Source organism: Schistocerca americana, chromosome 1, assembly GCF_021461395.2.
Source record: "Schistocerca americana isolate TAMUIC-IGC-003095 chromosome 1, iqSchAmer2.1, whole genome shotgun sequence".
Taxonomy (NCBI): domain Eukaryota; kingdom Metazoa; phylum Arthropoda; class Insecta; order Orthoptera; family Acrididae; genus Schistocerca; species Schistocerca americana.
Window position 1 is genome coordinate 1,091,557,157 of NC_060119.1, and position 27,115 is coordinate 1,091,584,271.

General features: G+C 38.7%; 1 protein-coding gene across 1 annotated transcript in view; it reads left to right on the plus strand.

The window, feature by feature from the left end:
• Window positions 1-27,115, plus strand: part of LOC124618072 (tectonin beta-propeller repeat-containing protein) — a 209,603-nt gene that overhangs the window by 62,617 nt on the left and 119,871 nt on the right. Inside the window, exon 8 of the mRNA XM_047145316.1 lies at window positions 16,556-16,909. Within this exon, the coding sequence (XP_047001272.1) occupies window positions 16,556-16,909 (354 nt within the window). The remainder of the gene's footprint in view (window positions 1-16,555; window positions 16,910-27,115) is intronic.

The following is a 27,115-nucleotide window of genomic DNA, read 5'->3' on the forward strand; positions in this document are numbered from 1 at the left end:
GGAGACCAAGAGATGAGTACACTAAGCAGATTCAGAAGGATGTAGGGTGCAGTAGTTACTTGAACATGAAGAAGCTTGCACAGGATAAAGTAGCATGGAGAGCTGCATCAAACCGGTCTCTTTACTGAAGACCACAACAACAACAACAACAACTATTTGTAATTAAATTTTCAAGGATGAGGGATATGCTTGGAAAGCCCAAGCCAAACCTCAATAAATGGTGATATGAATGACATTATTCACAATCAGTAATATAATAATTCACAATATACCAGCCCACAAGAGTAATGTACAGTTACTTGTAGGATGCTCTTTCGACACCACGTGTTGCAGGATGGTATTTGTCGTACAGAGATGAAAAACATAAATTCAAACTTTATGCAAACACACATGCTTTTTTTTTTCATTATATTATCTCTTGAATGCCGTATAAATTAAATAATATGACCAGTGATGGAAAAAAAGAAAATTGAAATTTAAGTCTGAGTACAAATTGAACCATCACCTCATACATGTTCGTTTCATGTAGTTCAAATGCTGATCGCTTGACCACAATGAATGCTAACAACCATCTCCTATGCACGGAGACATAAGCCACATAAGAGACACACAAAACTGCTCTTGCAATTTTCCCAGAATTGCTGGAGTAGTGCATCTTACTACTTGCACATTATGTTGTTTTAATGGCCTACTGAAGGCGTACAAAGTTTGAAGCAAATCTGTGATCCCAATGTTGTGTCCTCCCTTTGTCAGATATGTGAATGGTTCAAAGACTTTTTAAGTAATAGAAACCAAATCATACACGATGTGGAATAACACCTACTTTATTACTCCACGACTCACTAAATCCCTAGTAAACACTTTCCACAGCTGCACATGTCCTTATTTACTGGATCATCAAGTGAAAGTTAACCTCTGAGAACATACATGTTTATGAAATACCATTGTACGCAGCTTCACTTAATTAAAAAACTGGACAGTAACACCACATCTGGAATCCTCTGCAGCTACTATTCTAAATAAACTGGCATATACAACATGTTAATAATAATATTAAACTTAAATATAATTTCAGGTACATCTACATTTACATATATTGCCCCCCCCCCCCTCCTCCCCTCCTCACCATTAAAACAGGAGTGTTTCTTTCTTCCTATTTACTAAGTGACTTGTCCTTCATTTTAAAACCTTCCTAACCTATCCCTCACTCCTTCCTGATGAAGAAGCTAATAGTTGCAAAAGTTAGGACTGCATTGTGTACTTTTATACATGGTGGACAGAAACAGCTTGAGAAGCTTATAAGGGTTAGGTTGTGCTGAGAAATAATGGTTGAGGAAAAAATGCAAAAAAGTTGCATCATTTTGGGGTTAATAGCTTTGAAGTTAGACGATTAGGTTGATGTGAGTGCGAATTCAAGTGGCCTGCCAGGTACAATTAGTGTCAGTTGTTCTTATAGTATAGATGATTGTGCATGAGACTGCTCAGCCTTTGGCTCCGGTTCGATTCTTACTACTGCCCAATGTCCACTTTTTGTATCACTCTCTTGTTCGGTTTTAGGAAACCAAATGAAGAACACATTTGCTGACACCATCTGGGGTGGGCTGCTTGAATTTGCATGCAGAATGGTCTGGTTGGCTAACTACAGTGTTAATTAACTTGGAAATGCCACATTGCATTGAATTTATTTCTTAACAGTTATTTCTCATTACAACCTACCCTGCAACACACTTACAGGTTTTTCAGACTGTTCCTGACAGCCCAGTATATGTCAACTGGCAGTATCAAATATGTCATCTCATGAAGGTAAGTACAAGCTAACACTTCTGTCTCATAATTGCACGGTTTATGTCCATTCACTGCAAACCAACTACCGATTTGCGGTCGAGGGCACTTTGGTACCACTATCATTTCCACCTTACCTTTTCCATTTGTCAGGAAAAACAACTTTTGGTAAGTATCCATATGAGCTCTGAGGTCTCCAGTTTTCTTGTTGTGATCATTTTGTGGGACATATATGGGAGGAAGGAATAAGCTGACCAACTTTTCTTCGAACATTTGCTCTTGGACTTTCAACACTAATTCTATCAGTAACGTGCAATGACTTTCTTATTTCTTGTAGTTCTGTTGCTGGAGTTTGTTGAGTGTGTCAAGCTTACAAAATGAGTCTGTGATAATTGCCAGAAAGCTACAGTGATAAATTTTAGAAGTAATGACTTTGAAAATTGTGATATTCATTTGAAAATACTGTCATATTATATATCAGGTTCGACTAACAGAGGATGTTGAGCACGTGAAAACAAGAATAATGTGAATGGCCACAGGCACATTTGACTTGTGTGGAGTGTTTCATAGAGACAAAAATACTGAGAATCCTAATTCATCTATACTGTAACAGACATAAATTCCACAGCATTGTGCATCTAGTTGAGAATGAATCTCAATTTTTTTTGTTTGAAATCTTACTAGAATAGAATAGAACATTTTATTTCTCTGTAAGTATTTTTTCATACAATTGACTTCATAAAGGTTTACAGTGGAATCGAGTTACATCCAATACCAATTACATGTACATAAAATAATACAGAAAATAACTAACTTATTTAAGAACTAAAAGATTTTCTTTGTCACTTAAGAAAAACATAAAGTTATTCAGTTGAATAGAATTCTTTGTATTACAGCCAAGTTTGTAATATGCTTTCATGTTTATTTAGTGGTACTGTACGAATTCAATATGGTAATTTATTGAAAAATTTTATGCTCAAATATTTATAGTTATTGCAGACTAAAGTAAGTCTTGAGGAAGGCAATTCCAACAAGTCACTGTTTCTGGTATTGTGTACATGCACATCACATCTCGTGTTGAATTTTTCCATATTTTTCTGTAGAATATATCACATAGTTGTATACCTGCGGTAAAGGTACTGTCATCATTTTATTTTTTGTTGCTCTGATTCATCAACTCATATCTTTGGCCTTTTAATCCTGTATATTACCATGTGAACAGCTGAATTGTGTGTTGCATTTAGAAATAGTCATTTATTCAGCAGCACGCCTGCTCAGTTTACAAAGGATTTTCTTATTTTGTTCAACCTACTGAGAAATGTCAAACAAAATTGCTCAACATGTGCATTTGTAACACTTTTGAGGCAAAAGAAAGTTAAAATATTATTTCATGATAAAAACTACACATGAATCTTGCAAGGTGTGTAATAAATGTACAGCATATAATTTAACAACCACAGAAATGAAAAAAGCTTTTGGTTTAGTACTTCCATCAGGGAACAGACAAGAGGACTGCGATCAATTGTGGGAATGATGCTGCATAATCAGAGTTCTCGCACCATCTCACCAGAAAGGCTAGCAGTTTTCACCAATTTTGCGAGCCAGTGGAAGTGGTGGACTCGTAGCTCACAGATCAGGTGATAAATAATTTTATGTGCTGACACGAGCCATTACCTGAGTTGAAAGCATCATCTAGTTTCTATTACTGCCAAGGTAGTAGCTATCAGCTGATAAATGTGGCTTGCTGGAATATAGATTGAGCATAAATTGGGTTTCTGTCATTCCTTGTTGCTGTTTGGGAAAGGTTCTCCAACAATTGCCTGGCAGCGAGGCTAAATAACTGACTCACCCGTTCTCTTTCATGGCTGCCCTAATCATGACAAATAACGTACCATTATTGTCTCTGCACGAAAGTGCACTGATCTTGAGAAAATGGCAGAACTTCAAGTACCAATTGTATAAACTTTGTTGACTGGAGATGAGTTTTGACCATAGTTTAGAAAATGAATCTGGTTCATAAAAATGATATGCTATGTAACATTAACTTTTCAGATGCAAGAGGTTTTATGTTGATTGAAGTTACCATGACACATGCTTACCAACTCTGCTAAATCACCTGTCAAAACTATTATTGCACTTAGTCCGCACATATTAACCATACATTGTAGATTACTATTGAAGGTTTCATCTTGTGAAGCTGGTTGAAAATATAAAAAGAAGGTTTGCTATTTGTGTCTCCACAGGTGTAGATAAATTATTGCTGGAAATTCTCTTGAGCCAGTATCCTACAGCATAAAATCTCAATGTTAGCAGCAGCATGCACATAGGAGTTAGTGGCTGGTTTTATGTGATTGATTGCAACAGACACTCTCTCACTTTTAGTTCTATCAGTAGCACAGTAATTGACAAAATGTTAGTTTAAATTTTTTATTTTAATTCCAAGAAAGAGTTTGCTCTTTTGTAAAACATGTGTTAAGCCTGTTGTAACTCATTGCCATTAAATATCCTTAAAATAAATAAAAAGAAAAAAAACATAATTCCTAGTGCTTAAGGTTCATGCACACTTAAAGTTGCCTACCCCACTGGGTCCCAGAATGTTAGGCAAACAACAAGTGGTGTATTCAGTATGTTTTCAAAACATAGTATTGTCATAATTATCTTTATGATTGATATCGTAGAGAATACACCATTTCACACCTGTTAGGTCATGGCTATCTTATGTTGGCTGTTAGCTTGTGTGGTCAGTTTGACTCTTGTACCCAAACTATTGTCAACTGTGCCAGTGTATTAGGCTGACAGCTGTATTGTGAACATGATGGAAACACAAATATTATATATCATTGGTCAGAGATTTAGGTAGTTTTCTGTATGGACAGAATTTTCAAAAGTTCCAGCTTTTAAAGCCATTGTTATTCTTCGCCAGAGAAACTATTAATGCGGAGTCTGACAGATGTGTATGTTTGCACTGGTTGCTGGTAGGTCCGTAAAGATGTCATTGCTCATTGACCTACATGTACTTACTAGTTCAATTCATCAGTGCACACAAAGCTCTCATTGCTGTTTACTTATGAACTAGACATTCAATAGTTAAATTATTGCCCTCCTGTGAACACTGGCTTGTGAAAAATTTTATATCAATTGTGTAGTTACTCCATTTCAGGCTGCAAAACATTACCATAAAAGATGCTCATTGATTATTGGTGGCCATTGAACTCCATATACTTACCCTTCGCTATTAATACTCTTGCTTATTCTGTCAATAAGTATTAAATGCTTTTTAACTATTTCACATTAATTATGAGTTCTCTCATGTAATTCTTATGGAAGCGATTATTATTTGTATTGATTACCTACATTGTTTAAATTTCTGTAACCTAACCTTAAAGTTTGAAAAAAATATTTTGAATTTGAGCAGTGTGGGAGTAACATATTCCCGTATTTACTTACCATTATTTTGGGTCCACTACATTTTTCTTATTATTTACTACTTCTCAACATGTTTTTCATCAAAGCATTTAACGTCATTAGTCTGTGAGCTGATGACTGCAGTTGAAAGTGAATTGATCCATGAGATTTACCTCAGCTTAATCAGAGTTTATTTTTGCACTAATCTAACACCAGCTACTTTATAGCATCACCTCTACGTGTGATGGATATGTAGATCTGGCATTGCACTAATGTTAGTTTCTTTTATTGACATTTGAAAACCATCTAACAAAATTATTCTATCCTGAAGAGGAGAGCTTTCAGAAATATGGAACAAATAAAGATGCATTCTAACAAAGAGAAGCTATTGTTCAAAATTAATTCTCTTTACTGGAGAGAAAATGGTGCTTTCATTTGCAAATAAATTTCATAAAGTAGTTTAGTGCAGGTTTCTTTAGTAAGACTGACTGTTGCTGCTGTTCAAAAAGTTACTTCTAGAAATGAAACTGTAATGTGAAATGTAAACTAAGAGACAAATTACCTTGCAGAAAGTATACAGTATAATTTAAGAGCTTAAAGTTATACACAAAGTAAAACGGTTCTCTCTGTATGGCATGGGGCAGTAAAACAGTGGGAGGTAATGCAGCAGGTAAACTTGGTACTCCAATGGGAGAAAATATATTCATATCCCATTTCATCATCCCTGGTTTAGGTAGGTTGTGGCTTTCAGATTTGCCTAAGGATAGTATTTTGTAAGTCCACTTATTCCCTATAGTCTTACCAAAGTGAGTCAGTGTTTTATCTTGGAATGTTTGTAAAATCTTGGTTCCTAGGTACAAAAAACAATGAGGGAAGTTGTTAAGAGTTAATGTGTTGAAAAGACACTGTAACACATAAGAACTGAGTGTGTGTTACTAAGTAATATAACAAATGATCATTTTGAACCACTAACATGAGTGAACATTCACAATGAATCTAAAGAGTAATTGAAGTGAAATATTCATGGAATTAAATTAAAACTTCAGGGGAGATGTGGGAGGTAACAAACATAATTTTGTAGACAAAATCAATGGAAAGTGGGGAGAGAGAGAGAGAGAGAGAGAGAGAGAGAGAGAGAGAGAGAGAGAGAGAGAGAGAGAGAGAGAGAGACACTCCCTCCTGATCAAACTATGTAAGACTTTGGGACCATCAAGATGTTTGCTTTCATTTTCCCTTTGTTTCAGACTAGTTTTCCATCTTTGAAAGTTGGCAATTTCTGTTTTGTCCTTCAGTATTTGGGGAGAGCAAGCATGTTGTTGAAGTAACTATGATGATAACCAGTGCTCAGTGCTTGTTGAACCATTGCAGGTTTTTCTAAATATTGTAGTATACAATTTCTTTTACAATCCAGAACCTCTGTGTTCACAAAATATCATTTCATCACTTATTAAACTTGTCCGCAGTGAAGAGAAGTGTGTTGAGTGCAGCGACTCCAGAAATTTTACCAAACAATGCCGGGTTTACACCTTTACAAACCCCCTGCGTGGTATTGCATAGACATCAACATATAGTTTCATAAATTAGCCTTCCAAGACGTCCTTGTTACTGCAGGAGAAGAGAGTTTATTTACTATTGTTGCTGTTAGCACTTTTGTTTGAGTGCCTCAACATTGAGAGAAAAGACTCAGTTCTGGAAGAAGGAAAAAAAAAATTAATCTTTGTGATTAGACTTAAGTTTGCAGTATAATCTACAGAAGCATTCATTTACACTACATCATTACTCTGCAGATCACATTCAGGTGCTTGGCAGATGGTTCACAGAACCACTTTGATTATTTTTCGAGCTTCCACTCTCGAATAGCATGTGGGAAAAATCTTTCTGTGCTGTGAGTGCTTATTACTGTTATTTTATTACGATGGTCATTTATCCATATGTGAGTGGAAGTCAACAAAATATTTTCACATTAGTAGTACAAAATGGTGATTGATATTTTGTGAAATGATCTCATCACCATGAAAAATGCCTTTGTTTTAATGATTGTCACCCCAGCTCACAAACCATATGTGTGACACTCTTTCCTCTATTTTGCAATAATACAAAATGATCTGTCCTCCATTCAACTTTTTCTATGTCCTTTGTCAATGCTGTCTGATAAAGACCTCATAATGTACAACAAAACTCTTGCAGAGGACAGACAAGCATATTGTAGGCAGTCACTTTAGCAGATCTGTGGCATCTTCTAAGCCTTCTGCCAGTAAAACAGTCTTTGTTTTGCCTTTCAATCCCAAGGCATTTAGTTGAATTTATAATCTTTAAATTTGTATTATTTATCACGTAACCAAATTTAATGTATTCTTTTTAATACTTGTGTATAGGACCTCACACTTTTTGTTGATCAGTTTCAGTTGCTACTTTTCACACAATGTTCTGTCAATAATTTTGTAATTTGTATTGATCTTCTGATGACTTTACTAGATGGTAAACGACAGCATCATCTGCAATCAATCTGTACATGGTGGGAGGTGGTCAGGTCAGGATGTGGGCATTCTGGAAGGTTGGTTTTGTAATAATAAGCATAAAATCTATTAACAAGATGTCATATATATTGCAAATTTAGGGGTACGTAGGGCCCACACAGTGAAGACGCTGGACTGCTGAAGAGATGATTACAGCCTAAGTTTTGAGTGGATCATAGGAGAGTAAGAAAAAGAACTGGTTGGGGACCACCAGCAGCAGCAGCAGCAGCAGCAGCAACAACAACAGCAGAGAGAGAGAGAGAGAGAGAGAGAGAGAGAGAGAGAGAGAGAGAGAAAGCTCATCTTGACCCAGCAGTTGCTTCCAGATACCGAGGCCTTACATGAGCAATTTCCTGTGCTCCCATTGGTTAAGGGTTGCAGGCAATGTTCACGAGATGTTTGTTTATCAGCAGTCCTTAACTGTGTGGACAATGCTAGCCCAGCTACATGGATGGTACTGTGAGTGAGCCATGGGAGTGGTCTCCCACAAGCAGCGTTCTAAGTCAAAGAAACCAATTTAAAAAAAAAAATTGTAGAATCATTCTAATTCCCTCTGAAAGGATACCAACTGTACATTCCTTCCTCTTTCTGCAGGAGTAGTGTATCAAGTATACAGAAGTTGTGAGCTGTTAAATACTCCCTGGGACAGACGGTGCTATTTTGGGGGCCTTACATACTAAAGTAGGGCAGTTATTAATTGATTGTAACAGTTTTGTTTTGAGGGGCCTAAACTTACAATAGTTACCATTTGTTCCTTAATTTGGGGTATAGAGGGCATCCACTAATAGCACTTGTCTGAACAGTCCAAAACTTGAAGATCAATGGGGAGGTGGAGTGGCACTGTGAGGCGCAACAGCGAGATCAGGTAGTGTGGTGAAGTGCTGAAGATGGCTGCAGAGCTGATGGGGTAGGCATTACTTGCCAAGTATCTCATGCTTCATGAACGACTGGTTTGGAACAGCAACAGTCCGTCAGGTACACATTAGACAAGATTAGACAGTGACAATGAAGGGTGTTTATACAGGGTACGGCAGTGTTCATAGTAGGATATTAAGAACACACCAACAGGCAGTAACTGCAATTTATTTATTACCTCTTATGTCAATTAATAGTTAAAGGAATGCCATTTACTACTGTGTAAGTCATTGTCCATTGTGTGGATTACTTTTTGAATATGACTCCTGTCAAATGATGCCCCCTCTGCACAACACATTCATCTAGGCAACGTTGGAAGCTTTCCATAACTCGGAATAACATATTCCCTGGGACATTGCTGATGGCAGTTCTGATGTGATCCTTCGACTCAGGAAGTGTGGCACAACATGTTCAGAACACTTCTTGCTTCAGATAGCCCCAAAGGAAAAAGTTTGCACATGAAAGGTCAGGTGAGCAAGGCAGCCAGGAAATGTCATCAAATCAGGAAATTACTCTACTGGGAAATGTCTGTCACAAGAAATCCATGCAAATTCTGGCTCTATGCGAAGTCGCTCCATCTTGTTGAAACCATAATTTTTCCACATCCACACCGACCATACCTGAATGGTGAAGAACGAAGTCTTGCAGCATCTTTAGGTATCATTCACTGGTGACAGTTACAGCCACACCACTGTCATCCTCGAAGAAGTAAGGCCCAATAATCCCAAAGGAAGCAACTCCACACCCCACTGTGACAAGAGAACTGTGCAAGGGCTTGATGTGCAGTTCATGCGGGTTTACATCACTCCAATAATGCATATTCTGTATATTCACTGAACCACATAGCTTGAAATGAGCTTCATCTGACATCAGGATGGTGTGCAGAATTTGTGGATTTTGACAAAGGAGATCACGCATGGTTAAGCAGAATCTTTTGCGTGAAACCCAATTGTGAGACCTAATTTCCTGAAAAATCTGCAGCTTATATGGATGAAAATGGAGATCTTTGTGCTATATTCTCCTGAATGAGTGATCGGACATATGCACAGTTTGCGCATGATGCCGAACAGATCTTTTTGGGCTATGCAATAGTGCAACACAAACATTTTCCGTGGCTTCTGGTGTCCCCACAGTTCTTTCACTTCTTCCCGGTTTACCATTGCAAACAGAAGCTGTTGTTCGAAATGCACATACCCACCTCACAATGGTCCGCCATCTGGAACTTTCCCATGATGTCCCAAGTTGAAATGTCGCCAAAATAGATGCTGGGTAGCAATAACAGAGTCGTTATTCTTGAAATAACTTTCAACAGCAAAGGCATGATGCTGTGCACTCCACTGCTCCATATCACTGTCACACTCGAAATGGCAGCTCATTAGTACACGAATGCGGCACAAGCTGACGCGCATTCCTGCAATATGTCATAGTACTACAGAAGTTAAATTATGCTATGAATGCTGCCGCACCCTGTACAATAAAATGGGATACATTTGTCTTTGTTACAGAAGTACAAGATGCAAAAGCCTTCAAAGAATTTTGATTAGGAGAGTGCCACTTTTCCGTTACAAAACAATTAAGGTTTTTCTTTGCCAACATTTGTGAGACAAGTGAAGAGTATAAGGGGCTGATCTTTCTACCTTCATATAAGTTATTCCAAGAAGGGTATTTAATGGGATAATCCTTATAACTAATACAATATGACTAACAGAAAAATGATGTTAAAGCCTGGTTTTTTTTATCAAAATTAAATAGTAAGAATCATTAAAATATGACTGAAGGCAATCTAATCCAGAACTCCATCTTAGGAGTATGCTGGTAAGCATCTTGTACCAATTTGCCTTTTTAAGCTAACATTTATGTACTACCAAACATTTAAATAATGGTCTGGGCTATATATATATTCAATTGAATAGTGTTAAGGCAGAACTACTGCTGACAGCAATAAACATTCCTACACCAAATGTATTTAATCCATACTGTCTGATCACAGTTAGGTCCTTTGTAAAATTTTCAACTGAACTTTCCTCTGACTTAAGCCAACGTCTACATCTACATGGTTACTCTGCAATTCACATTTAAGTGCCTGGCAGAGGGTTCATCGAACCATTTTTATACTACTTCTCTACCATTCCAATCTCGAAGGGCGTGTGGGGAAAAGGAACATCTAAATCTTTCCGATCAAGCTCTGGTTTCTTATTTTATTATGGTGATAATTTCTCATTACGTAAGTGGATGTCAACAAAATATTTTCGCATTTAGAAGAGAAAGTTGGTGATTGAAATTTCGTAAATAGATCTTGCCGCAAAGAAAACCACCTTTGTTTCAGTGACTACCACTGCAACTCGTGTATCATATCAGTGACACTCTAACCCCTACTGCGCGATAACACGAAACGAGCTGCCCTTCTTTGCACTTTTTCGATGTCCTCCTTCAATCCTACCTGGTAAGGATCCCATACTGCGCAGCAATATTCCAGCAGAGGCTGGACAAGTGTTATGTAGGCTGTCTCTTTAGTGGGTTTGTCGCATCTACTAAGTGTTCTGCCAACAAAGTGCTGCAGTCTTTGTTACAACTTCCCCACAATAGTATCTATGTGATATTTCCAGTTTAAGTTGCTCGTAATTGTAATTCCTAGGTATTTAGTTGAATTGACAGCCCTTAGATTTGTGCGATTTATCGTATACTTGTAACGCTTTCTGCTTCACTGCGTTCTATGAGCACTTAGAGCTGTGGCTCTTTTCGAACACAGCTGCTTTCAATTATAATACCTATGTTAAGTTTACCCTCATCTTGTGTTTGACCCACAGCATTTGAGACTGAACTCCTGTTTTTACACTTCTGCAACCCTTTCACAACCTAAAAAACTACCAAGTCCACTCCACACAGGATCTGCTACCTATGTGCCCACCTCCTGTATTTAAAAGTCCCCGATCTACTATGCAGAACCCGATACCCCCCCACCCTGTGGCACAAGATAAGGGCTTTGTAGCTACACAGTCACAGAACCATATGAGCCACTGATTTAGACCCACTATTTGGCTCTGTACCAAAAGCCCACAGTTGCTCCTGTCAGCAATGCTACTGACAGTGAGCTCTCCCTTCATCTCATGGGTGAGACTGGCTGTTTTTACAGTTCGTATAATCAGTAGAAACCAGAGAGAATCTCTCTGATCGAAAGCGACACACATCATTAGTACCAACATGAGCCACCACTTGCTGTTGGCTGCACTGTATGCTTTTTATGGCCTCTGAAAGGACCTGTTCCATGTCCGGGATGATTCTGTGGTATGCACACAGAGTGGACTGTACTAATTCTCCCCCTTGGCAGGCATTGCCCAAGGAGCTCCATCATGCACCAGACATTGAAGCTCCCAACTGCAATAATCCCAACCTGTTATTCAGACCAACTGGGACCATTGATCAGTCCCCCAGAATGTCTTTCACTGCCTGCCACACCTTGAAATGACCTCCCAGTCCATCATGAGTAACGGAGCAACCTCAGCACAGCAGTAACAGGCCCAACCACAGCAACAGACCAGTTGGAGGACACACGGGACATAGTGGTCGTCCCATGGATCCGGCCTGCCACAGTGAGACCCACTGGCAACAGCCAAAAGCTGTGCGACCAAAGGCATAATCACCTGGAGTTTTGAATTAAGGATCACCAACTGAGCTCGCATCTGAACACAAAATTCACAGCTCTTATCCATACTAAAGATGTCTAAGTCATCTTTCATCCACATCAGTCATTGGCTGTCCAAAACAACAAGCAACAGAGGCGCTACAGACAGCGGAACACTGCACTATGCATTTTTTTTTTTTTTTTTTTTTGTTGTAAATGCAAAACTGTGCCTCATAAATACACAAACATGCAAGAAAATTAATTAATAAACTACGAAAGTACAAGGCACAATTAAGTAAGTAGATTACTTCTGCAATTCAAAAGTAATAGCAGTGTGCATAACTACCATACTAGGAGAAAGGATGATCTTCACTATTCAAGATTAAATCTAACTTTGGCACAGAAAGGGGTGAATTATACTGCCACTAAAGTCTTTGGTCACTTACCAAATAGTATCAAAAGTCTGACAGACAACCAACAAGTGTTTAAGAGGAAATTAAAAGAATTTCTGAATGACAACTCCTTCTACTCCATAGAGGAATTTTTAGATATAAATTAAGAAAAAAATTAAAACAAAAAAACCTTGTTATATTAACTTAATTATGTTGTTAAATTAACTTAATTATGTCATGTATTGGAAAATTTGACTCGTTCCACATCATTACGAAATATCGTACTCATGATCCATGGAACTAGTATTAATCTAATCTAATCTAATCTTAAAATAATAAATAAACAAATGATGTGGTCTCCCGCTGCTGTTGGAGTGAAGGTGGGGGCCAGATTACAAAAAGAACTCTGATGTAATACAAAATGTCAGAAATAATTCTTAAACATCTGATCTGTATGAGATCGGAATTTTGAGATTATTCAGCTAGAGAAGAGTTGGGCAAAGAAATCAGACTGTGCAATAATTCTCACATTTATCTCCTTTTACTGTCTTTGGGGTTGTGTGGATGGTTTTCTTCTGAAAGTCGGATGCTATGTCTCCAGTCTCATAGGTTCCACACATTAGCTTGAATAATTGTATGGGTGTCACTTCCCCCAATGTGTTTAGAAATTCCAAAGTAATTTTATCTATGCCTTATGCTTTGATCGCAAGTCTTCCAGTGGTTTGGAAGGTATAAACCAAAGTAGATTTTTGATGTGAACAATTCACAAATATGGTCTCTAAATCACCAAAAACCAAGAGAATAGATTTGGTGTTGAGAAGGAACTCTCCAACAGTACATCTAAGAACTGAAGATGAGGGGACATATAAGGTGAGCAACTTCCAATATGTAAGTAGTGTTGTTTCCTCAGCCAACAATATACCTCAAGAGACTGGAAACATAATTCAAAGGTGTTCCAAATTCAGTTATGTGGTTGGTCAACTGCTATCACACCTTCTAAGATCAGCCTGTACAAAATGTATCTCCAAACTATACTAAGACCTGGAGTACAAGCAGCAACAGTTATTGTAGTGAGTAAGAACCTCCTCTTGGCAACAGAAATGAAGTAGTTCTTCCATTGTTGCCTGTAGAAAACGAGAAGAATAAAATAAGCACTGAAGATATCCAACAGCTCCAGAATGAGATTTTCACTCTGCAGCGGAGTGTGCGCTGACATGAAACTTCCTGGCAGATTAAAACTGTGTGCCCGACCGAGACTCGAACTCGGGACCTTTGCCTTTCGCGGGCAAGTGCTCTACCAACTGAGCTACCGAAGCACGACTCACGCCCGGTACTCACAGCTTTACTTCTGCCAGTACCTCGTCTCCTACCTTCCAAACTTTACAGAAGCTCTCCTGCGAAACATGCAGAACTAGCACTCCTGAAAGAAAGGATATTGCGGAGACATGGCTTAGCCACAGCCTGGGGGATGTTTCCAGAATGAGATTTTCACTCTGCAGCGGAGTGTGCGCTGACATGAAACTTCCTGGCAGATTAAAACTGTGTGCCCGACCGAGACTCGAACTCGGGACCTTTGCCTTTCGCGGGCAAGTGCTCTACCAACTGAGCTACCGAAGCACGACTCACGCCCGGTACTCACAGCTTTACTTCTGCCAGTACCTCGTCTCCTACCTTCCAAACTTTACAGAAGCTCTCCTGCGAAACATGCAGAACTAGCACTCCTGAAAGAAAGGATATTGCGGAGACATGGCTTAGCCACAGCCTGGGGGATGTTTCCAGAATGAGATTTTCACTCTGCAGCGGAGTGTGCGCTGACAAGCTGTGAGTACCGGGCGTGAGTCGTGCTTCGGTAGCTCAGTTGGTAGAGCACTTGCCCGCGAAAGGCAAAGGTCCCGAGTTCGAGTCTCGGTCGGGCACACAGTTTTAATCTGCCAGGAAGTTTCATGTCAGCGCACACTCCGCTGCAGAGTGAAAATCTCATTCTGGAAACATCCCCCAGGCTGTGGCTAAGCCATGTCTCCGCAATATCCTTTCTTTCAGGAGTGCTAGTTCTGCATGTTTCGCAGGAGAGCTTCTGTAAAGTTTGGAAGGTAGGAGACGAGGTACTGGCAGAAGTAAAGCTGTGAGTACCGGGCGTGAGTCGTGCTTCGGTAGCTCAGTTGGTAGAGCACTTGCCCGCGAAAGGCAAAGGTCCCGAGTTCGAGTCTCGGTCGGGCACACAGTTTTAATCTGCCAGGAAGTTTCATGTCAGCGCACACTCCGCTGCAGAGTGAAAATCTCATTCTGGAAACATCCCCCAGGCTGTGGCTAAGCCATGTCTCCGCAATATCCTTTCTTTCAGGAGTGCTAGTTCTGCATGTTTCGCAGGAGAGCTTCTGTAAAGTTTGGAAGGTAGGAGACGAGGTACTGGCAGAAGTAAAGCTGTGAGTACCGGGCGTGAGTCGTGCTTCAGTAGCTCAGTTGGTAGAGCACTTGCCCGCGAAAGGCAAAGGTCCCGAGTTCGAGTCTCGGTCGGGCACACAGTTTTAATCTGCCAGGAAGTTTCATATCCAACAACTGTTAGAAAGATTCCTGCAGAGGACTTGAATTGAAGCAATTTCAGTGGTATGGTCCATATGAAGAGGAGGGCTCCCTGCAGAACCCCTCAGCTTCGCTTTCACCAAAATGTCCTAGGCAGGAGACCAAGAGAGAGATTTTACGACAGCTGAGAGAAGTAGATCCTTCGGGACATCAAAATTCGACGTGTCAACTGGCATCAGATATGCGAACAACAGTTGTGAAAGCACAAGAAAATTGCAGAATATTAGCAGCAACTGTATCAGGTTCGCTGGAACAGAAAAATTATAATGTGGTGGTCGTGATGATGATTTAAGAAAGCCTAAAAATTGTGTCTAGATACTGTAATTGTGCCATATTATCTGAAGTCAAACAAAAAAATGTTTGTACTACAGTACAAGCTTTGTCTGCAACAACAGTTTCAAGTCAATTGCCAAGTCCATTGCCATATTATCTCAGTAGCATCTAATGGTATTGGGCACTGCTGCCAGAGGAATGATGATCTACTGCTGTACTACATCCTAAAAGCATAAAAATTACTTTGTGGTTAATAGTCACAATTGTGATGAGACCATACCAGTCCGAAATAAGATTTGTTCATTGATATCTTAATAATTCTTATGACAATAGTTGATCTGTCTGTAGGCACCAATGACAGATGTTAAAAGTAATGCTGTGATTAATTGTTTGTCTGCTTTCTGTATTGCAGTGCTGTGATATTCTTTGGGTTATTTGCAATAGCATATGCTATTTGGATCTAGTTAAGAAGCTGTAAGATACAATGCCTATACATAATTCAGGCTTCTCCATTTGTTAGCCTGCAGCATGTCATTGCAGAGCTGCATACTGCTTACTGTTAAAGGTTTTGTAGTAAAGATAGCTCCAAATTTTGTCCAGTGGTATAGAGATAAAAGGCCTCATTTTTTAAGTTCTATATGTTGTAGACATTTTACACTTTTATCTTCTGATTCTGTGTTTAATCCAAGTAAATGAAAACACTGTAGTATTCTCTCTTGTCTTCAGCATTCACTCATAAGGTTTGGAACTCCTGTTCAAAAATTCATATGTTTTAGAGCAAGTTAAATTATAGTAAGAGGGTTATTTTGAGGGTTTTAGGTAATCTGACTTTCATTCAATTTTTTCACAGTATTTCTACTATTTCCTGTGTATTCATCACTCATGTCTAGAGAACCTTATGAATTGTAGTAATTTAGAAAAGTAATACAGTGAACAAGTTGTTCATTGTAGAAGTATCAGTTTTATACCATTCTTATTCTGGAGAAAGGAGTCTTTATGTTGTCATTATTTTTGGTAATTATGTTTTAATAATAATACTTGTGAAATTATAGGCCTGGTGTATATTTCAGGTCTGAAGATGATTCAAATTCTGCTGATGGCAACAGTGGAAGCTTCAACACAATTGCAGCAATCAAAGAACATACTGAAAATTCTCCAAGTAGATTACGTGTTGCGGGAAAAAGTGCTGGTGATGTAAAGTCAAATCCTGGAGTTTGGAGTCCTATTAGAAGTGTAGGTTCTGTGGTTGGAATGGAAGCACATCCAGAATCAGACGGAAGTGTCTTTGATCCTGACTTATCTGCTGATTCTGGAGTGTATGGTGATGATGATGCAGGTGAAATGTACTGGTCAGAATGTGATGTGGTGTGGTGTATGGTCGCTGCTGGTGCATGCACAGTGGATCCTCAGTGTTTACCAAACTGGTAAGTTTGTCATTTGATGTTTAAGATTTCCTTCACAACAATTGTAAGAGTCATTTGATTTCCAGGGACTATTATATAAGAGAATGTATTAAAAATATACGCCAAATGATTCGTTAGTGAGGTGTGATATTCATAATTTTACACATTACCTACAACGGCATCTACGTATATGCTCCACAAGCCACTGTCCAGTGCATGGTAAAGGGTACGTGGTGCCAAAATCATAGATTTCTGTCCTATTCCATTCACATATTGAGCGAGGGGAAAAGTGACAGTCTGTATGCCTCTGTACACACCCTAATCTTTCTTATCTTATTCTCATGCTCCCTATACATGGTATACAATGGTAGCAACATAATGGTCACACAGTCTTCTTCAAATACAGGTTTTCTAAATTTACACGACAAGGTTTTGTGGGGACTATGTCATATTTCTTCCAAGGATTACCATTTAAGTTTCCAGAAATTACTGTTACATTTCTTTATGGGTTATACCAAACTGTTACAATCCTAGCGATTTGGTTACCAGGTTTCTGCCTGGGTTTATTGGAGGCTCTGCCAAGCTTATGCAGAAGGCTCCATGCCTATCTACAAGAGTCTGACGTTTACGTTTTCTACCATCTCACGCTATCATACTCTTCTAGCAGCATCAAGACTTGGGAGGAGGTCGTCTGCAATATCTCTGTCACCAGTTTCGTTATACTGTTCATTAAGTTGTTCACAATGTTCACTCCAGCCTGATATGTATTTGTTTCTGTACCCACCAGGAATAAACTTCTTAGCAGCAGTAAGAACAGCCCCAGTGAATCTAGGGTAGTTTTTAGGTTCCGGTGGAATAAAACAGATATATTTATGGTTGTGGTTAGCAAAACTGCACCAATCAGCCCTACTGAAGTTCCATCTGGTTCATGGTACAGATCTCGCTATTGGGACAGAGTGCCCCATATTGAGGATTACTGGCCTGTGCTGGCTCTGTGGGAAACTAGGTAAGACCTCTCTGGATGTAGGCACTAGGTGCCCTATGCAGTCCTGGGACACAAAGCAGAGATCCAGGTTGTAATCTCTTCGCCAAGCAGCCGATCTGAAAGTTCCCAAATCCTTGGCATCAAAAACCAGGACAGATTTTCATTTTCAGCCCAGTTGTTGAGCGCAGTACCACACTCATTGTAACATGCATAGTTCAAGTGTCCACGGTGACTATTAAAATCTCCAGCATAAATTGATGGTTGGGCAGTAATTGGCAGAATATCCAGGGGCAATGGCACATTTTATGGCTTGTAAATATGTCATTATCTATAAGGAGTTTAGATAGGTACTTGCTTTCAGCTCAGCTAATACCTTCTATGCTTAGATGGCATACTCAGATTGAAGGGCCAAGTCCTTTAAACAGTTGGTCCTGAAAAGGTCTGTTTTAAAGCTTTTTTATTTTGATACTATCCATTATGAGCACCTATTTTAGAAAGTGGTGACTTAAACCCAGTAAAAGTAAAACTGAAGTATGTACATTTCATCTGGCAAACAAACAAGCTAATGCAGAACTCAGAGTGAAAGTTAACGGGAACACACTTTGCCATAACAAGTATCCGAAGTACCTTGGTGTCACCCTTGAGCGCACCCTTTCATATAGAAAACATCTTGAAGTTACTGCTGCCAAGATAATAAAACAATATTATTCAAAAATTGTGTGGAATGACATGGGGAACTTCTTCAGAAACCGTGTGCACATTATCCATTGCACTGGTCTTCTCACCAGCCAAGTATTGTGCTCCGGTGTGGCTAAACAGCTGTCACACCAACTTGATCATCGTCCAGTTGAACCACACCATGCAGTTAATAACTGGGGCAGTCCGACCAACGCCTACTTATTGGCTTCCTCTGCTGAGCAACATCTTCCCACCAGCAATCCGCAGAAGTGAGGCTTTGCTTAGGGAATAATGCAAGTTACAGGAGAACCTGGAATTACTCATACAGGAAGACATATCAAGCTTATGACGAAATAGACTCCGTTCAAGAAACACACCTTTACGGCAAGCAGAAGAGCTAGATGCCAGTAATACTGGGGTGAGAGGCCTGTGGGACCAGAGCTGTCAGCTTATTGAAAGTCCTGAAAAGCATGAGTGGTTCCAAAAGTATAATTGTGATACCATTCGCACAGAACTCAACAGGAAACTGTGGGTGAAATTGAACAGAGCTCGCACTGGGCATGGGCGATGTGCACTCTCTCTTTACAAATGGGATGCTACAGAATCTCTGGTTTGTGACTGTGAGGCTCTGAAACAGACAATCAAGTACATTAGAGATGAATGCCCCTTGTGTTCCTATCAGGGGAGCTGTAGCGACCTCATAAAAGCTGATGATATGGCTCTTATGTGGATTAGAAACCTGGGTATTGACATTTAGTTAGTTTTATATGTAGCTTTCTGTCTTTATATTCATGTTATATATAGTAGTACTAATGTCATATACCTGTAATTTTAAACTGCATGTGAGCCATATGAATAAATAAATAACAATCCTAGCAACACATCTCTGAACTCATTTGGTGTCTGTTGTCAAGTGTACTTGATTAGGAGTCCAGTTACCTGTGCGGTTATTGAAACATGAGACATTCATCATAAGTTTTATCATTCTAGAATTGCTTAAAGAAGGAGAATATTTTTTGTTTTCCTTATAGCACTGTACTCACAACTAATTGAAACATTATTAGAACAAAAAAATGTGAGAGGAGTGACCTGTATGCACAGAGAGAGACAAAAGATTTACATGCTGTCACATATTCCAGGTAAAAATATAAGGAAATGATATATTGCTACTCACTGTAAAGATGACGTGTTCAGTTGCAGACAAGCACAATGAAAAGACACTTACACATTAGCTTTCGGCCAGAGCAGACAGTAGAAAAGGAAATGCATACATGCATTTATTCACACAATCAATAGCACTTCATGCATGCATGACTGCCATCTCCAGCACCTTGGACGTGAATGCAGCTGTCACATAGAATGGGAGCAGCATTCGGGAGGAGGGTGGCGAAGGGGAAAGGATAGCAGGGTATGGGTGGGGGAAGAGAAGAGCACTGTGTGATGGAGTGTGCTGGGACTAAACTACCAACAGGCACAGTGTTGGGAGGCTGTGGGGCAAGGAGATGGGAGGAGAGGAGGGGGATGAGGGCAAAAAAGGAGAGGAGCAGGGAAGGGGAGAGACGGGCAAGTGCGCTGGCAGAGGGTGACGCATAAAGAGGGTGAGGGGACAAGAATAGGTAGGAATTGATAGGGCAGAGGGGGTGGAAAGTGTTAGGTGGAGTGTGTGGGAACGGTAAGTTACCATAGGTTGTGGCCAGTATAATTTTGGATGTGGAGAATGTGTTGTAAGGGTAACTCCAATTTCTGCAGTTCAGAAAAGCTGATGGTGGAGGGAAGGATCCAGATGGCTCATGTAGTGAAGCAGCTATTGAAATCAGTTCACTACCTGAGCCATCTGGGTCCTCTCCACCACCACCAGCTCTTCTGAACTGTGGAGATGAGAGTTATTCTTACAACACATTCTCTGCTTCCAAAATTATCCTGGCCTCAACTTCCAGTAACCTACTGCTCCCACACCCTCCATTCAACAGTTTCCACTCCCTCTGCTCTATCACATACTCCATATTCTTGTCCCCTCACCCTGTGTGTGTGCTGCCCTCTACCGATGCACCCAGTCGTCTTTCCCCTTTCCTGCTCTTCTCATTTCTTGCTTCCACTTTCTCCACCTCCCCATCCCACAGCCTCCTGAAGCTGCCTCTGTTGGCAGTCTGGTCCTGCATGCTCCCCCACCCGTACCCTATTATCCCTTCCTCTTCCCCACCCTCTCCAGATTTTTACGTGACAGTCACATTCCAGTCCAAGCTGCCAGAGATGGCGGCCTTGCTTGTGTGAAATGTGATTGCTTGTGTGAATGAATGTGGGTTTGTTTCCTTTTGTGAAGAAGGCTTTGGCTTCAAGCTAATGTGTAATTGTCTTTTTGTTGTGCCTATGTCCAACTCTACGTGTCATTTTTACAGTGAGCAGCAATCTATCTTTTGAAACTTCCTGGCAGATTAACTGTGTGCTGGACTGAGACTTGAATTTGGGACACCTTTGCCCTTCGCGAGCTAGTGCTCTACCATCTGAGCTGCCCAAGCGTGACTCATGACCTGTCCTCACAGCTTTAATTCCACCATTACCTTGTCTCCTACCTTCCAAACTTCACAGAAGCTCTCCCGCAGACCTTGCAGAACTAGCACTCCTGGAAGAAAGAACATTGCGAAGACATGGCTTAGCCACAGCTTGGGGGATGTTTCTTTTTCTTATATTATGGACTTTCCAACCTGGAGTTTCCATTGTTTAAGTATTCCAGTCAGTTATAAACCAATGACCTTTAATTGTCAAGGAGAATTGAAAGATGTTCCTGATTGCTTCTTAATAAAATGAGAATTTTGGGATAGTAGATGAATAAATTATTTAAGATATTTCAAATATATCTTCACAAGTACTACATTTTTGATAGTTGCAAAGGTGGATATGAAATACCTTTAACAACTTGAAATCAGTTAGTACACTATGGTGGAACAGATGGTGAAGATAAATAAATATTTAACAGGAATGGTGGAAAGGGAGAAGTATGACGGAAATGACAGCAAGTAAAATAGGAAGGACATTAACAGAAACTGGGTTCGTTATCTAAGATTTTCAGAATAGAGACCGAAATTGAAATGATGAACCATGTCACTAATCATGACCCACATCCATTTTCTTATATATTTTATGTTATTGTAGTGTACTATCCCTGTGCAGAAACTAGCTGAATGCAGACCCTAATGGGTGAACATATCTGCATTTACAGAAACACTCCACAACCTGTTTTATTGTACAGAGTGGAGGGTACTCTGTATTAATATTAGTTACTGTAACCAAATTCTGTTGATCAGTGGAGAGCATAGAGAAAAATAAACAAACAAATTGATGATCTAGCTGTGTTCATGATTACACCTCACATTGCTGCACATTGGTGGTTGCGAGGTCTTGTAATCTTTCCCTCCCACACATCACTATTAAAATTCTCTGTGTCTGCACAAGTTTTGAAAACTTCAAGAGGCCTAAGATATACAAAAGAAAAACTTTTTTACGTATCTTCATTTTTTCTTTTTGTTGTTGGCTCCAGTTGTTGCATCTAGGGGTACATTCTTGCGGCTGAAATTTTGATTTGGTGGCTTCCAGATGACTATATAATTGATGAAGTACTATCTGTTGCTATGTTTGTCTTTTATTTTATCCCATTCCTCTATATCACGCAACTTCACAATCTCAAAAAAAAAAACAGTAGTTACATTATTGTAGACAAAATTAAAAAACACATGCATTTCCATCAGAAGCATGCCCACTACTCCTGCATTCTGTGGTACTCACAATATTCCAAAGAGTTTACAAACTTTCTTGACAAAAGAAGAATCTTCGCTAAAATATACCATTATTTTGTAAATGAGTCTTCCAGAAATAAATTTTATAATTATGATCAGATTGTGCAATTAATGATAGGAATTTTAAGTTTGCCACATATTTCTTAATTTCAAATATTTCTAAAAGAAGAGTGATTTTAACTGTAGGTAAGGAGTACTAACAAAATGATTTCTTTTTACGTATTTTAGCTCGAAACATAACACATCGTGTACAAAATCATATGAAGTTCATTCAGTTAAACAGCTGAAATAATGCTCATCTATAGAAGAATCGATAGTATACATGGTATTGGTTATTTCTATAAAAAAAGAAAGGTAGTGTTAGAAAAATGTGTTCCATGAAACAATGTCCTGATGGCCTCCTACATCATATTTGTTGAATTAAGCAAGGTGTTTGAAACAATGGACTGTTCAGTTCACGATCTTGAGTAGTCAAGATAGAACAGAGCTTCTCCTTTTAATGATCTGTAGATAACCACTGATGGAATTGTGTTATCAGTTTTATGTGATCCATCAATTTTTTTGAGTTCTTCATTTATTTTTCTGTGCTTTTGTCAAAGACATACACTGAACCATTTCTTTTATTCATGCTTTGTTCATCTCATTTGAGATAGTTCATATATTTTCTTAGATGGACATTTTCTCTTGTTGGAGCCCGTACATCTTTCTGCCTTGTGTAACCGTGCTGTGTATAATGACTCAGCATAGACCTAGTTTTCCTTGATAGCTTAAACTTCACAAAAACATTTTACAAATGTCAGAGCATGTTGCATATAAGATGTATCCCACTCAATAAAGAATTATTTACTTCAGTGTATAAATCTCTTTGTTAATCAATTCTTTATAGTTGTAAAGATAGTGTAAGTAATCACATGTGTTGCTGGATTTAATTTTGTTGTCAGTAATGTTTGAAAGCCAATGTGTCAGTAATGTTTGAAAGCCAATGATGTCATTTATCTTTAAAGAGAAATAATGGGGAAAGATGTGTAAGTTTCTGTTCGGGGATACATATGGAAAAAAATGTTATCCTCTATCCTGCTTCCCCCTAAGAGATTTTTGGCTGGGAAGATATGTTAATCAACCTAAAAACACTTTCAGTTGAAAGAAATTGCATACAGTAGTATGGATGTGGATATTGGACAATGACTAATAGAAGTTTTTGTGAGGAAAGTTGCTTTTTGAAAGGTTGTGGTACATGGTACAGTGCATTTGTTAACTGGTTGCCAATATACACCAAGGAGAAGATCGTTAACTGACAAGAAAAATGTAACATGAAGCTGTGTATATTAGAAAGTCTCCTGTATCTAGGTGAGATGAGATAGCCAGATTCAAGGTATAAACCATAACAGAGAAACAACAACGAAGAAAATTTAGAGGACTAACTTTCCCAGAATACATGTGACAGTTTATGTCACTTGCAGTCAATGCATGAACTGAAGAGGATGAAGTAATAGCAACTTGTTCTTGTGTCATCAAGGAAAGTGATGATAACTTTTTTCAAAAACTAAATGAAGATAAGAGAAGTATCTACTGTGTTTTGTTTTCGGAGTGCAATAGTTATGTGTTAACATAGCAGTTCTCTGTCTGACAAATATAGTTTCCTACATTGCCTTGACGGTTTCAAGTGCCAGAGGGGCATTAATGCCTTCGAGAAAATGACAATTAGTATTGTGACAATTCTCATTGTTAATATGAGGAATTTGTCATCATTCAAGCCATTTTTCATTTTTGCAAGGAATTTATATGTACCTCTGATTTTATACAAAAGACACAGTTTATATGCTGTGCTGAAAGCAAGAATAATGTGTTCTGGAGTGACGGAAGATGGCTTGCTAAGTAGATCTAAATATACAGGATGACTGGGGTAAGAAGGTGGCATTGCAGGGGAGAGGAGAAGATAGGTATGAAAAAGAAAAGAAATTTAAAAAAAGTTCATTTTGCAATATTTATATCAATTGTAATGCTACTTATACAAATAGTAGATGTACCAACACCAGTAAGAAACAGCAGCAGTGTCAGTAGAAGTCATGTAGTGATGGTGATGACAATAATATCAGTAATAATAGTGAAATATAACACCCAGATTATTAGTAAGTACTAACTCGTGCCAGGAGAAGTCACAGCAGCTTGTAAACCTGTCAGCTGATGCTGAAGCTACAGCTTGAACTACTAACGTTGGCCCGTTTGCCACACTGACAATGAGACAGTTGATGTTTGCATGAAGGACTTGATTTGTTTAAAATTTTAAAAAGCGTTCTATCAATGGAGTGTAAACAGCAATCGGTATAAAACATTAAAATTCACTAAATCAGTTCATCAGGCCGTAAGCATTGCAATATAATAGTGGTACATATTCAGATCTATTTCTGTACAGAGAGATGGTAATATGGCAAAAAAAGTAAAAAAAAGCTACAATAATAACAAAGTACAATTTGATACCCATGATGGCAGATGGTAGCAGTGGGATAAAGCAGTATTCATAAGAGCACATATGTCAACTGTTGAATAATGCAATGTTTACTCAACAATATATACTGTAAGCTCTGCCCATCACATACAACATTAAATCATTGGCAACCAATCATGTACGCCTTACGTGAGATATGCTACACTGAATGGTATAGTCGAATTTACAAGAAAAATAGATATAGAAATACAGACATCAATCACACACATAAAGGTTCACAACAAATCCTATAATGATTAATTTAAAGTAAAGAAATGAAAGAACAGACATGATTTGATCATCTTTGTGTGGAGACTGCTCTCTATGGGCATTTGTTGCTAGTTGGGTGAAGCAGGGACTTAGTGGTGTAATTAGAAAATATGAAAAAGACATGGAAAAAATATATAGAAAATTTATTTTATGGCAATAGTTGTGCTTTTAGTTCAAGTACAGATGAAATCAAATGAAGTAAGTGGTACAGATATACTATAAATAGAGGTTCAAACAGCCATCGATCTAATGAAGTATGGAAAGGCTGTGGGACTAAATAAAGTAATTCTTAAAACTGGTGGATGAAAATCATATAAAATGGTTAACAAAAATCTTCAGTCAAATTTATGTATCTGCAAACATTCCATTGGAGTGGCTGAAATCAGAGTTCATTACTCTGCCCAAAAATTCAAACGCAAAACAATGTGGAGATTATCATATGGTAAGCTTAATGAACCGTATCTTGAAATTGTTTTTGGGGGTGATACACAGAAGAATATATAGACTATGTGAGGAAGAGAGAGCCCCTAATCAGTTTGGGTTTGTTAATGCTGTGAGTATGAGAGAAGTCTTGTTCAGTGTACAAGTATTGTTTCAGAGATGTTGAGAAGTAAATAAAAAAATTATTTTCATGTCTAATAGGTTAACCAGAAGGCTTTTGATAGAGTAAAACATGACAAATTGATGGAGATTTTGAGAAATGAAGTAGAATGGAGGAAAAAGATCGGTGAATCATCAAGAACCTGTACTGGAATCAAAACAGTGGTATTGGATATTGATGGAGAACAAGCTGAAGCAGTAAAAATTCTCAGGGATGTGAGACAGGGATGTATCACATCTCCCAAACTATTTAATATATACTCAGAATTCATATTCAGAGAATCTCTGAAAGAAGTAAAAGAAGGAATTGTGATAAATGGAATAAGATCAAACAACATTCGATATGCTGATGATCGTATTGTATTTTCTGCCACTTTCAAGGTGTTATGATTATTAATGGATGGAATTGTAAGAGTTAGCAGTCAATATGGGCTTGAAATAAATACCACAAAGACAAAGCGCATCGTCACAAGTAAGGAAAGTATTACAGGAGGAAACTTAGTCATAAACCAAAGAACTGTAGAAAGGATAAAACAATATACATACTTTGGAAACATAATAAATGAAAATTGGGATAACTCGCAAGAAATAAAGATTCACAGTGGGAAAGAAAGGAGTGTTTCAGGAAATGAGTGCTGTCTTCAAAAGCCATAACCTAACTTTAAGAACAAAAATCAGACTTTTGCACCGCTACATATATTCTGCTCATGTATGGGGCATAGACATGGACCTTAAATAAAAACATGGCGAAGGTGCTGGAGGCCCCTGAATTGTAGCTTTATAGACAGATCCTGAGAATACATTGGACCCAGAGAGAGACAAACATAGAAATTTTGAGAAGAATGAACATTACACCTATATTAATCAAGATAATGAAATGTGAAAGTTGCAATATCTAGGTCATATTATGTGGATTAGAAATAGATCTGATTTGCTAAAGCTTAAGGGAAAATAACAGCAAAAGGGTCCTGGAAAAAGATGACTATCTTGGTCTGACAACCTTGGATGCTGGTTCAGTACATCTTCAGTAGAACTGTCCCATATTGCTACCAACAACAGAGGACAAGCCATCATGATTGCCAACATCTGAACATGATAGCACCGAAAGAAGAAGTTGAAAGTAGTCATAGCAAAGATGGTTGTATTTGGTTACCATAACAATGGCTTGACACTATTGACAGTTACACTCCAGCAAGACCCACAATAGACACTGTGGCATAGGATGGAATGCTGAGGAGGCAGTAGCTCTCTGATGCCTTGGAAGTTGTTCATTGTGTTTAATCTTTGATATACAATAGTAACAAAGACACTAACTACCACAACTCATCCTCCAGTTGTTAGAGTAAATCACAGAAGACATGGGACAGTGGCTACCTCCTCAGCATTCCATCCTCTGCCATCGTGTCTGTGGTGGGCCT